This window comes from Diadema antillarum, unplaced genomic scaffold (assembly GCF_040938485.1).
Source record: "Diadema antillarum isolate AM-2024a unplaced genomic scaffold, OU_Dant_1.0 scf00000011, whole genome shotgun sequence".
NCBI lineage: Eukaryota > Metazoa > Echinodermata > Echinoidea > Diadematoida > Diadematidae > Diadema > Diadema antillarum.
In genome coordinates this window covers 1098509-1111057 of record NW_027270900.1, presented here as the reverse complement: position 1 = coordinate 1111057, position 12549 = coordinate 1098509, and the positions used below count along the sequence as shown (strand labels likewise).

General features: G+C 39.7%; 1 protein-coding gene across 1 annotated transcript; it reads right to left on the bottom strand.

Annotated features, from left to right (window-relative positions):
* Window positions 1-2829: 2829 nt before the first annotated feature.
* On the bottom strand, window positions 2830-10747 carry LOC139720643 (DNA-binding protein P3A2-like). Its single transcript, XM_071632003.1, has 8 exons — window positions 10471-10747; window positions 9508-9622; window positions 8971-9097; window positions 7916-8224; window positions 6240-6494; window positions 4794-4943; window positions 4293-4404; window positions 2830-3468 (listed from the first exon to the last, which is right to left on the bottom strand). The coding sequence occupies exons 1-8, from the start codon at window positions 10583-10585 to the stop codon at window positions 3230-3232; spliced, it is 1422 nt and encodes a 473-aa protein (XP_071488104.1). The 5' UTR covers window positions 10586-10747; the 3' UTR covers window positions 2830-3229.
* Window positions 10748-12549: the final 1802 nt, after the last annotated feature.

The following is a 12549-nucleotide window of genomic DNA, read 5'->3' as shown; positions in this document are numbered from 1 at the left end:
TTAACACGCGTGCTTGCATGGCACATTTTACATACCTTACACTTGCTCAGTCACAAGCAATAATATACACTCTTTTTATGGACAAATATGTCTTCAGAAAACTTTGTCATTTGACTATAGACTCCTCGCTAACACACAGGCATTTTCCGAAATGAATATGTCTCTTTGCGTGCAATAGTCACGTAGAACGTCGGGTTACTTTTCGAGAAGTGACTGGGGAAAAGCAAAATTATGGAGCTGGTGCATGGCCTGATTTTTGTTGCAAACTTCTCGTATTGTGAATGTTGTTCCGGAGCAAGGGAGGAGCGCAAGTGTGTTCAACTCCTGTCTGTCTATGCTATTGCGAGTGCCAGCAACATGTGTAATGTTCGTTTAAGTGTGGCAAGTCGGTACTGGTACATGTGTTTCCATGTTTAATCACTCCCCAAATGATCGGTCTTCTTTGCAAATTAAGCAGAGAATGCGATTAGCCGTGGAAATAAAGTGTCATACACAGTATCTGCGATAAAATATAGGTAGAAATTAGATTAGAGGAAAATTATTTACCCATTTACAATTTTGTATGCGGAGAGGCAACCCGATTACCAGGTAATTTTAATGTGCGATAGAACTGATTTTGACATTACTACCAAATTAAACAGAGTACCCGTTTAAGCGATACCCGATTATGCGGAGAGTACTGTACTACCTTCAGTGAACACTGAAGCTCATTCTGTGTTTTGCAAATCTGGCTTCACTGAATTATTTCCTGCTTGGAGCAGCCCTTCACCAAGAGAAGTCTCAACCACAAGATTATGTCTCAAACCGCTGATAACAACTTACATGATGTAACAGAGACGGTACTGCAAGAAAGTAGGGGAAGTACATGTAGACATCTCAACTCGTAGGATAAAGAGCAATGCGTTTACATGTATCTCTCTTCTTTCTTTTTTTTTGGTGGATTTTAGTATTCAAGATGTGTTACAAGATCAGATGAATTTTGATAAATCACTCTTTCTGTTCTGTCAAAATGTTTTCAAATAAATAGTGATAATGAAAAAATTACTTCAAGCCATGCATTTTAACTGAATTCTAAAGCAATTGACCAACATCAAACACACACACACACAAAAAAAAATCATAATACATGTAATTGTAATGATAAACAACACATTGCATTGGTTCCTTTTGCATGGTTTTATGGCGAGCTTTTATTGTGCATAATATATTACCAGTACAAAAAAAAAAGAACAACCTGTGATCACAATACAAAATTCATTCATTTGCATAAGTCAACAAGTGCACTCCAACCTTCGAAGTATTACATAATTCTCTTATAGAATATTCTAGATAACACTTTTCTGTACAACATTTACAGATCACTCGACACAATTTATCTAGGCCGCAGAGTTTAAAGAACTCGTCAACACCCAAGACGATTTCATAAATGTGCAAAATCACTGTTTTGTTTTGTTTTGTTTTTTCAACACCCTACGTGCATCTTCATACAGTCCCTGACACGATTGATCTTAAAAGAGACAAGTAAATTGTCAAAAAAAGGATATCAAGCCGAAGAGGAACAACTAAAAACATGACATAAATCCCTGAATAGAACCAACAACAATTAAAGACATGTACCTACATGTACGTACTCCCTTATATGCATGGCGATCTTCCGGAAGAGGGGGAAAGCAGTTATCTTTACCTAGAACATGGTGCTAGAGCAACAATGAAAGATGATTTGACTCTTAGATTACAACTTTGATCATCATTTCTGGATGCAACCTGTACATAAAATACAATTTTAAATTAACTCTACCATCATCTGGCCTGCAGACCTGAGTTGGAAAACAAAACAATCTCTTCACACATTATTAAGGACCTGTAAGAATGCTACAATCACGACTCGTAGAAATTCCATATGTCAGAGGGATGTGGGAGTTACAAGTTCATTTCAAAATTTGTCAGCTTTTAGAGTAAAAATTGAAGTACAAGTGTTTATACATGAGCAAGTGTGAACAAATTTCTGCCTAACTACAACACTCTTTTCACAATAAGAGGGGCCCCGAGATAAAATGTTTTACACTTGGATATGAATTTAAAAAACAAACAAAACAAAAGCAGAAAGGCTTCAGTGATATTAACCACAGTCAACTCCAAGCAAGTCAATCTCTACAGGACTGCAGAAAATGCATTCACTTTGGCAATATTTGACTCACGTATGCAGATGAGAGGCTCTGCATATAATTTGGGACTTTTCATTTTCATCAATTAAGCCGATTACTCGACATACACGGCGTCGACTTTCGCAGAGTTGATTGGACTATAACATTGGTGCGACATACGAACATCCACAGATATTAGGACTGATGTAAAATCAAGAATAGAAAGGGAGGGTGGGACAAGGTGAATAGGATGAGTATCCAACCCAAATGGCAAGAACCACATACAATCTTATTAAAGTTACTCTCTTTTCTGCTTCGTTAAAACACCAATAACCCTTAAAAAATCAATCAATCAATTCACACTATGATTGACAACAATCATGAGCTATGCAAGATTTTCTGACAAATTCCTAAAGTGCAAATAATAACCGTCTTAACATGTGCTATCCCAACTGCTGTACATTGGGGGGGGGGGGGGGGGGGGGGGTGAGGTATCTCCCAAATGGTTGAATTGATTAAAACTTTAACTAATATCTGGCACCTGTAACTGTAAAATCATATAATGTATTGTAATGTACAATTGAGAGCTCAAGCACATATGTCTTCCAATATTTTTTTTTTATATCTCCCACAAACACAACGCATGCTCTCTCATTCTTTCCTTGTATGCACTCATACACACGGGCACTGTCAACCTGGTACCAGTTGGAATACAGAATAGTTAAGAAAGTTAAAAATTTGAGGATAATGCTCTCAGTCTTCTGCAACCTTGCAATGAGTTTGACACAAGGTAATGCTTACTCCTGATGCATTTTAAAAGCCATGACAAGGCCTTCGTTCATCGAACTTAAATGACACAAAAATGATAAAGGCTGAACACATTATATGAATGTGTTTAGCAGCAATCTTAAGCATCAGAATACAATACAGAGCAATTAATTCCTGATCTTGCATGAAGCAGTCACAGAGATAGAAGAGTGAGTGCTTTAGTTAAATCATAACCACCGTAACCACCCCCTTTCCTCTTGTACTTAGATCCTGCGACAGATAAAACCAGCTCATGTACACTGCCTATACATGCCCTGCTATGTTTGCTGGTCTTGAGGGACAGTGTTGACCACCACAGTGGCCACCTGAGACGTGATGGGTTGCGCCTGTGTGGCGATTGGCTGCCCTGCTTGGATGGCAGAGGCGTTTTTGATGGCTGTCATGGCAATGGGGGTACCCTGCTGCGCAGCGTGGGCCACATTGACGTTGGCAATCTGGATGGGCTGTCCGTCCCCTGTCACAACCGTCTGGTAAACCGATGCTGGAATGACGATTCCTGGAATGTGATGGCAGAAGTGGAAGAGGGTGGAATTTAAAAAAAGCGAAACTTTGGCAACGTTTGAAACATTTTGCAAAATTCATTAATTTCATTTCATCAAATCTTCAGTTTGCTTTCACAATCCGTCAGCTAGACATGCAATGCCTCTGCACAGAGCGCAATTTAAGTGGGCTATCATTTGTCACTTGAACTTGAAGGTAGTCTCGCCTTAACATTTCACACAAAAAATATACACAGCATGTCTCCTGTTTGTCTGGATATCACTTGTCTAGGGATCACTTCACACCAAGTCAAACTGCAGTCTTGTCACTATCTGAACAGCTGGCATATGGGATACATGATCAAGCGGCTTGTTCATTGTACCATTGTATCAGAGAGGGCAAGAGTTCTCTTCACAGAGTGAAACTCAGAAGGATCCACTAGTTGAATTCTCATCACATACATGGTCATTGAGCAAGGAAGTGTTTGTAACAATATAAATACTAAGTACCCTGAACCCCATTGCTGCTATCCTCTGCAGAGTTTAAAATGTATTTTTGACAACAAACCTCAGTTTGGTTTGAAAATGGGATTTCAACATACTAAGCACGTGAAATCCAGAAGTTTCATATGACACATAGCTATCCTGTACAAACAGAATTCATTTGTATGAAGAAAAGTATACTATGTATTACAGAAACATACACTTGGCAGCCCTATAATCCCAGTTGAGTGAGTGTAATTCACTATCATTACTGACATGACCTTATTTTTTTTTAATATAGCGACATGACATGTGCTAAAATTCCAGTGGCCATATAATAAGAACGTGGCATCTTTACCCTGAGCTGTACCATCTTGGACTGCTTGCAGTGAGCCATCACTTGAGAGTACGAACTGCGTGCCCTCAGCCAGCGCTGTCACAGTGTGGGTTCCTTCTGTGGTCAGCTCGCCCTAATGTTGTTGGGAACAATATACATTGAGACAAGGGGATTAAATATCAACAGAAATTACTCGGCAATGTCACAGATATCCCCTTTGATTGCTGCAACTTTTGGGATGAGTGATAAGATTAACAACAACCGAGTGTAAGCCATTCCTGCAGTATCTATCCTCCTTTATCATCCAGTCCATCCACTTCATAGATTGAATGGAATGTTATTGCTTGCAGAATGGCATGTCTTCAACTGGTCATGCAACTGCAGGTACTATGCAACACACCCTCTTCCACCCCCCCCCCCCAAAAAAAAAAAAAAATTCTTCAGATCCTCTTGTACACGTAGCTTAATCCATGTAGATCATATCTTGTACACATCCACACTGGTAGCAAAGGAGGTACATACCTCCGTGCCCTGAGCAGCAGCAGCCACCTCAGCCAGTGTCTGCACCGCCTGCGTGGCCTCTGCCTGCTGGTTGCCCAGGGGCTGCTGGATTTGCAGTGGCTGTAGCCGGACCTGCTGGATGGCCTGCAGGTTGGTCAGCTGCTGGACTTGCTGTGGTCCATCACAAAGACAGAAAGAGATAGGACTCAAAATTTGAATGTATATACCACATGCATGACCCCACCATTATCAATGTCACATTAAAAGACTCCATTCACTGAGCAAATATACTTTTGTCTTACAAAAGTATTCTTTGACGTGACTACACATTAGCAAGAAAAATTCATCAACCCTATATCTGTTATTTCTTGTTTAATTCTGGTTGAAAGTGGTCCTTTGTCTACATTGAGCTGTATCAATGGTGCTGCTCAACAACACTTTTAGACATGAAAATGAATGGAAATCCATCCAGTGCGGCTTTTGCTATCATAACACACATAATTAACGCTTATTTATAAGCATTACTTATTTTGCACATGCTCACAATAAAAAACTGGCCTCAATGCTGGCATGTTCCTCCCCTACTGACTATCAAGTAATATGCACACAACAAAGTTATTTCCCCACTTTTGTATATCTAGTGATTTCAACTGTTCACAGAATGCAACGCTATGTGACTCACCTACAGTCCTGATCATTTATCAAACAAAAAATAACAAATCCGTCCTGTGATAGATTCATGTTTGAAATGGTGTATCAGAGAGGGCAAGTGTTTTCCTCCTTACACATATTAAATGTATTCAGAAGGATCCACTAGTAGATAACATCATTCACACCAAAATAAGCTTTGTCTGTATCCCTCACCACGAAGAGTAATATGTGAGCCGGGGCATATCTGCCTTGTCAATACACACACTGTACATGAAAATGTGGACCTCACTCAAATGGCTGTGCTTTTATAGGATGAAAATATAAATATTGTAGATAGATCTCACTCTGTGACAAAGCATTCTTGGATAATGTATGTACTGCAAATTTTGACAGGACATTATGGACATCCACACAGCAGATGCACAAAAAACTTTTAAGTTTAATTAGGATAACTCAAAATATTTGTAAGTAATGCTGTCGAATAAAATTGATTGCGGCCAGGACGGACGGACAACCCAATGAGCCAGTTCGTAATTAGCTCAATTGCATGTTGGTACAAATGACCTTTCTTTTTTTCTCTGTTGGTGAGGCACTTCACTCTTATTCAAAGCAACATAGAGAACAACAAGAGAATAAACGAAAATTACATTTAAAAAGATTACACAAAAAAATAAGCCAATTTTCCTGGAGAAAATCATAGAATGCTTTCCAAAGACAATGAAAGTATAAATGTAAACAACCAAGTGAATGCATGGCAACTCTAAAATCATCGACCAGACAGAATGCCCGTATGATCACTGCCATGTATCAACATACCGTGACATCTGCGAGTGTTGCGACTGTGGCCCCCGTATCGACTTGGATGAGTGAGACAGTTCCGTCGGGGTTGTTGATCGTGTGGACTACAGCATGCGATGGGAGGAGAGTGGCTGTGGGCAACTGAGTCTGGTGGTTGGGGGTCGACTCCATCTCCTTGTTCTTGTCCTCCAGGAACTCTGGTAAGAGGTCATCACGCCCGTGATGCTTGTAGCAGTTGATAACGATGGTACGCAGTGCATGGGTCCATGATACCTGCAGTCAGCAGTAAATACAGACAATGGTCAAGTGGGCACATTACTCTCAAGTCTCCCAGGATTACCGATTGGCCACACCGCGAACCAACCAATTCAAAGTACAAAGGAAGGCAAACAGAGTAGTCTACTATAAGACTCACATATGGTCATATTCTTCATAAAACTAGTGCTCATTTTCAGCAGGTTCAAATCAATGCTAGCCTTCTAAGTTAGTGGCTAATAAATACAGAAGCTAGCAAACACTCTAGCCAGTTAGTGTGTAAACTATTCAATCAAATTTGATAGAAATAATTCAAACTGACATTGAATATCAATTTTTGTTTTGCTGAATATCAACCAAGGATGCAATGAACAGCCCATGGACAATCTGAGCACATTTACAGGTCACTACAGCTCCAAAAATGGGTTCAAAAGAGTCACAGTTGGTACAGAACTAAAGTCACAGTAAAAACTTGCATTTTAATGAATATAAGGAAACACAATCCCTTTTGTGATCTCTCTCACAAAGGTTGCAGCATTATTCCCTAGTTTAGCACAATGGTTCCTGCATGCACCTACAGCATTGCCGTTGTGGTCTTTTTTGTTGTTGCCTAATTTTTCACATCTGTAGTCTTCTTTTTGAAATGTATTGTTTTTTGACCACAAGAAGAAGCAGAAAAAAAGGAACAAAACCTGCAGCAAGAAGTGCTTAATAGACAGTAAGTGTTCCTTGGAGTGACACTGGCTAGTTTTGGCCAGCAGGTAAACCTGTAGGCTACGTTGTATGTCGACTGGTAGATTTGCTTTTTCCCTTCTTCTGAAGGGAAGCAGATCCTTATATTGAACTGACATACAAAATTCTGGCTAGCTGGACTCGTCAAAAGTAAAACCTACTGCACAGTCAATCGGGCTCAACCATGCAGAAAATAAGCAAAATCTTTGCTAACTGCAGCTATGTTGATAATCTGGTGCATCAGAGAGGGCAAGTGTTCTCCTCATGAAATGAGTTCAGAAGGATCCACTAGTTGTGTTAACATCATTTACACCAGATTGTCAATCATACCACAGGCACTACTAATGCTAAGCTCTCGTACCAGCCACAGTGCCAGCTTGTGGTAACCTGCACAGGTTACACTCAGAACACAACAAGAGATAGACTTCTTTGAATTCAATGGACTTTATGAACTTCTTTGTGTGGGGGAGATGTATTTTAAAAAAAAAAAAAAAAAAAAGAGAAGAGAATCTACATTTGTATATCACCTCAGGAATGGTCACTGAGAAGGTTAGTAAATTAACATTTAACCACACATGTCTCCATCAATTGTATGCAGAAAAGGAAAATAAGGAAATGACGGCATGGTTTAAAATGAAAAATCCCTCCTTCACTTCATCAGTACTGATGATAGCATGTTGATACAGCTCGTACAGTAAGTAACTCACTTTTCTCTTCTCATCCTCTGTGCGGACATCACTCCTGACGTTGGCCCAAGGCAGGTCTGACGGCCACCAGACTGGCCTACAGCTCTCCTTACCCCACCCTGGCTTCCCCCTGCCCGTTGAGTACTTCAGCATCAGTGGGATGAAGGCCCGCAGCTGGGCCTGGGTCATTTTGTTGACCGGTGTCGGGATGCCGTCTATCACAAGCGGTGGGAGTTCATACAGGTCAGAGTTATCGATGGTCTGCTGGGGTGCCCTCTGGGCTAAGGCACTGTCTAGGTCTTGAAGAATCAGGGTCTTCATGTTTCTCATCTGTCGAAAAGTGTCACAAATGAAGTAATATATCTCTGAAAGGGAACAGTACTCCAGAAATGAAGAAACACTGGCAGATGTGTCGTGGCAGAAGCATGCAAACTTGTGGGAAAGATGTTACACAACTAACAGGGGATAATTCTGCAGGAAACAATCTGCTTTATGTGGAATTGAATCTTAAAGACCCATGCTAACATTTGCAGATGAAAAAAGCAAAATAAAACAAAACCCAGCCTTAGTGATTCAAAAATGTTCTAAAATGTGAGTTTTGGGATAAGAACATATAAATATTAATCAGGATAACTACTGTTAGATATACAAAATGTGAATTATAGTTTTTTAAAAAAATAAAAAATTTCTAGAATAAACCGTCTACAGTTATAGGTTTAGTGAGATTAGAGTTGCCTCCTGATACTTGTGCCTTTATTGCAAAATTTTTGTTCAGTAAGGTGTGTTGTGATACAACTGAACTCTACAAATGCATCAAATGTGTTAATTTAAAAAAACTTTTCATCACTGCTCCAAACATTAAATAGTGGCTTTAATGAAAGGGACTTGCACTGTTACAAAATCTCAGATACTTTTGTTACCATACAAATACCAGGGTGTTTGTCCACAAATTATTTTTGATGCAGAATGTGCCACCTCAATACTTCTTCAATTTCACAAGGCATGTCAGTTGAAAATTCGTGCGACAACAGGAAAGCCCAATGGGCTTTTCTGAAAACACACAAGACTAAACTTACAATGTTTTCAAGGGGCGCAGCTCCAAAGACTTTGAAGTTGCCATCATGTTTGCCAGGGGTACAGGTCACGACGACAGCCTGCTGCCCAACTCGTGTCGCATACTCGTCAATTGTAGCTTTTAATTTCCTGCATCAGACACAGAACCAAGGATTTACATAGAAAATGAAAATTCTTCACATTATGATGATGATGATGATGATGATGATGAAACAACATTTATATAGCGCTATTTATCCGTAGAAACATTCAAAGGCGCCCGGCTCCCACAATGTGTCACAAATCATTTACAAAGTTGCTGGAAAAGATAAGTCTTCAGACATTACTGCATTTGAATGCTCTTAACCACATATCTACAAGACACGTAGGATATTAATCATATATCAATACAGACAATGACAAACAATTCATACAACAAACAGTGCACTCTTCACACAAATATGAATTGCCCTGTAGCAAAAGCAATTCATGCATTCAGCACACTACCAATACAAGCACTCGCTCCATTTTCACAAGTGTCCTCTCGTTTCAATACCCACCTGAGTAACCTTGTTTGCTGACGGCGGCGAATGGACGGATTGGTTTCAAACGAGTGTGGCCGCTTGCGTTTCTTCCCTGTAGCAATGGCTGCTGCAGCAGCTACACCAATTGGACCTACATTGTATACACATCGCATTCAATGCAGGAAGATATGCGAAGTATGATTTTAAGGTCAATTCATACTGCACTTTGCAACATAAGAACTTTGGGACAAAGTTGCGCAGTATCAAACAGCATTTGTAATCCTGATGGTGCTATTGACTAATACACATTACCATATTTTGCACATGCTGACAATGCTAGCATGTTCCTCTCCTTCTGACTAACTAAATATGCACAAAATAAAGTTATTTCCCCACGTTTGTGTATCTAGTGATTTCAAGTGCCCACCGAATGCAACGCTATGTGACTCACCTACAGTCCTGATCATTTATCATACAAAAAATAACACATCCGTCCTGTGGTAGATTCATGTTTGAAATGGTGTATCAGAGAGGGCAAGTGTTTTCCTCCTTACACATATTAAATGTATTCAGAAGGATCCACTAGTAGATAACATCATTCACACCAAAATAAGGGCATAACTGAATTGTCAATAAACATATTGTACATGAACATGTGGACCTCACTCCAAATGCTGTGCCTTTTATAGGATAAAAATAAAAATATTGTAGTCAGATCTCACTCTGTGACAAAGCATTCTTGGATAATGTATGCACCGCAAATTTTGGCAGGACATTATGGACATATCCACATAACAGATGCACACAAAGCTTTTAAGTTTTATTTGGATAACTGAAAATGTCTGTAAAGTTATGCTGTCAAATAAAATTGATTACGGCCAGGACGGACGGACAACCCTTAACATTATGCCTCTGCTGGTGACACTGCGTGGTGGAGGCATTAAAAACAAGAGCACAATGCATGTCATAACATGATTCAGATTGAACAAGTTGACCTACCAGCTGCAGCCAACTGTGCTGAGACGTCATCTGTCATGCTCGAGTTGAGCAGATCAGAGTCATCAAATGGAGTGTCTGGTGAGGACGGCTCGCTGATATCCTCGCTAATCATCATGGTGGCTCTCGTCTGGGGTCAGTCTCTCTGCCTGGAAAGAGTCGGATGGAAGAGGCATTGCATTCAATAGATCCTCTTGCAAAATGTACAAGTCTTCATAATGTTGTGCAAAGCATCAAGACATGCTCTTTGTCTTTGAGGATACAATTTTAAATCTTGTCAACTGGACAATGATTATCAAGAGTACTAAGATCACCATCCATTTTGTTTTTCTCCCTGTCAGCCAAACTCTGGACACGGGCGCACAGCCTGCGCTTTGATGACAGGTGACATTCCACGTGTACAAGGAAGAGATCTCAGCACCATCTTCTGAAATGCAACGTTCAAACAGCACCCCTGCCTCGATTGTCCTGTCATGCGCTTTCAAAGCTGGAATGTCAGTTGCTTCAGCGCAAGTTTATGGGACTATTCAATGCTGGGGAGTGGAAGAGTAAACACTATGTTACCAATTCACTCAGATTCTCCAAGAGGCTCCCAGAAATCTTTTGTATCATTTTACGTCCTGACGAAAAAATATAAAAAGCTCTACTGATATGAGATTTGCTTGTGTCCATTGAGGTGCTTGTGGAACAGAAGTATCTCCCTGCTTGCCTTACGGAACCTTTTGTGGTTTTCAATGTCTAGATGTTGTCGATAGCCTTGATAATGCAATCACTATTCATCTCAAAATAAATGATGAAATCTGCCGCATTTACTGTCGCACAGTGCAATGCGTAAAGTGGCGCGAAGTGATGAGTCGAGAAAATTTCGTTACATGTTGATAACTACGTTTCTATGATTTACGTGATTAAAATGCTCAGAAGTATTGAACATTCCACTCAGAAAATATGCATGATATGTAATGGGAAGTACAAATGTGTGACTGCCCTGAATATGAATTGTGCTGAAAATACAAATCAGTTCCTAGATAGGAATGATTTGTACCATTATGTAACCTTTGTTGAATTTATGTTGATATTGCATTTTATCTATGTTGATACATGATTAGATACCTGGTTCTCCTTTTTATAAAAAGAAAGATGAGTACCTCTCCTGTTGTGCAGTTAAACCTGTGTCACAACTAACCTGTCAATAGCAGCCACCTACGTACAATGGTTAACAAAATTGCAAGCTCAGGCCACACTGTCCATAGTGGCCACCTTTAACAGTGGTCACTTCGTGTTTCCCTGTGATAAAGCCTTGATAGGTAGATAAGATTTGACTTTATTGAATCCAGAGTGGTAGTCTTTCTACCTGTCTCCATGTCATTTTCGGAAGAGATGTGTGGTTTGTGATTCTCAGTCCCTCGGTAGACAAAATGAAACCAAAAGCAAAAGGAATATGGTTGTTAAGAACTTCCCTGCTCACGTGTGCGCCAACTCAGTGAGAGAGACTTCTTAATGGTGATATTGCTTTGTATGCTACAGGTTTTTTTTTTTTTTAAAACATGGTTATATGAAGTTTCATCACATATCGACCAAATTTGTTTTGTTCAAATTCATCTTTCTGTCATTTCAAGCTGAAACTCTGTACTGCGTAATGAGGTAATTAAGGGGAAATACGATAGCTTGTACTGTTGTTGTGTTGCTGTTACAGAGTATGAATGGATGATACAAATACATGACAGTGATCATGACTACACAAGTCAAGGCATGTTGTGACAAAAGATAACTTTTGCTCTTCCTTTTAGAAGTTTACTGCAATTTTAGAAGTTTACTGCAATTCCTATCCGGGTTGCACTTTTTTTCCTGTCTGTCTGTTTTGTTTTGTTTTGTTTTTGTTTTTGTTTTTGTTTTTGTTTTTGTTTTCTGTTTTTTGTTTTTTTGTTTTCAATTTGAGGTCTGGTACTAAAGGATAAAATTGCACACTCGCTCGTCCCCTGCAGGCAAGACAAAAAAATCACCGCCCCAGATCTGGCTCACTAACGTCAGTTTTGCAGGAAATTCAGACAAGGAATGCAGAAATCAACGTTTGACATCTGTTGT

Excerpts from the sequence above, each read along its gene's own strand:
- LOC139720643 (XM_071632003.1), bottom strand. The coding sequence starts at position 10,585 with ATGATGATTAGCGAGGATATCAGCGAGCCGTCCTCACCAGACACTCCA. Across the intron at positions 9,098-9,507 it reads CAGCAAACAAGGTTACTCAG|GAAATTAAAAGCTACAATTG; the intron begins GTGGGTATTGAA and ends TGTCTGATGCAG. Across the intron at positions 3,469-4,292 it reads CCAAGATGGTACAGCTCAGG|GAATCGTCATTCCAGCATCG; the intron begins GTAAAGATGCCA and ends ATCACATTCCAG.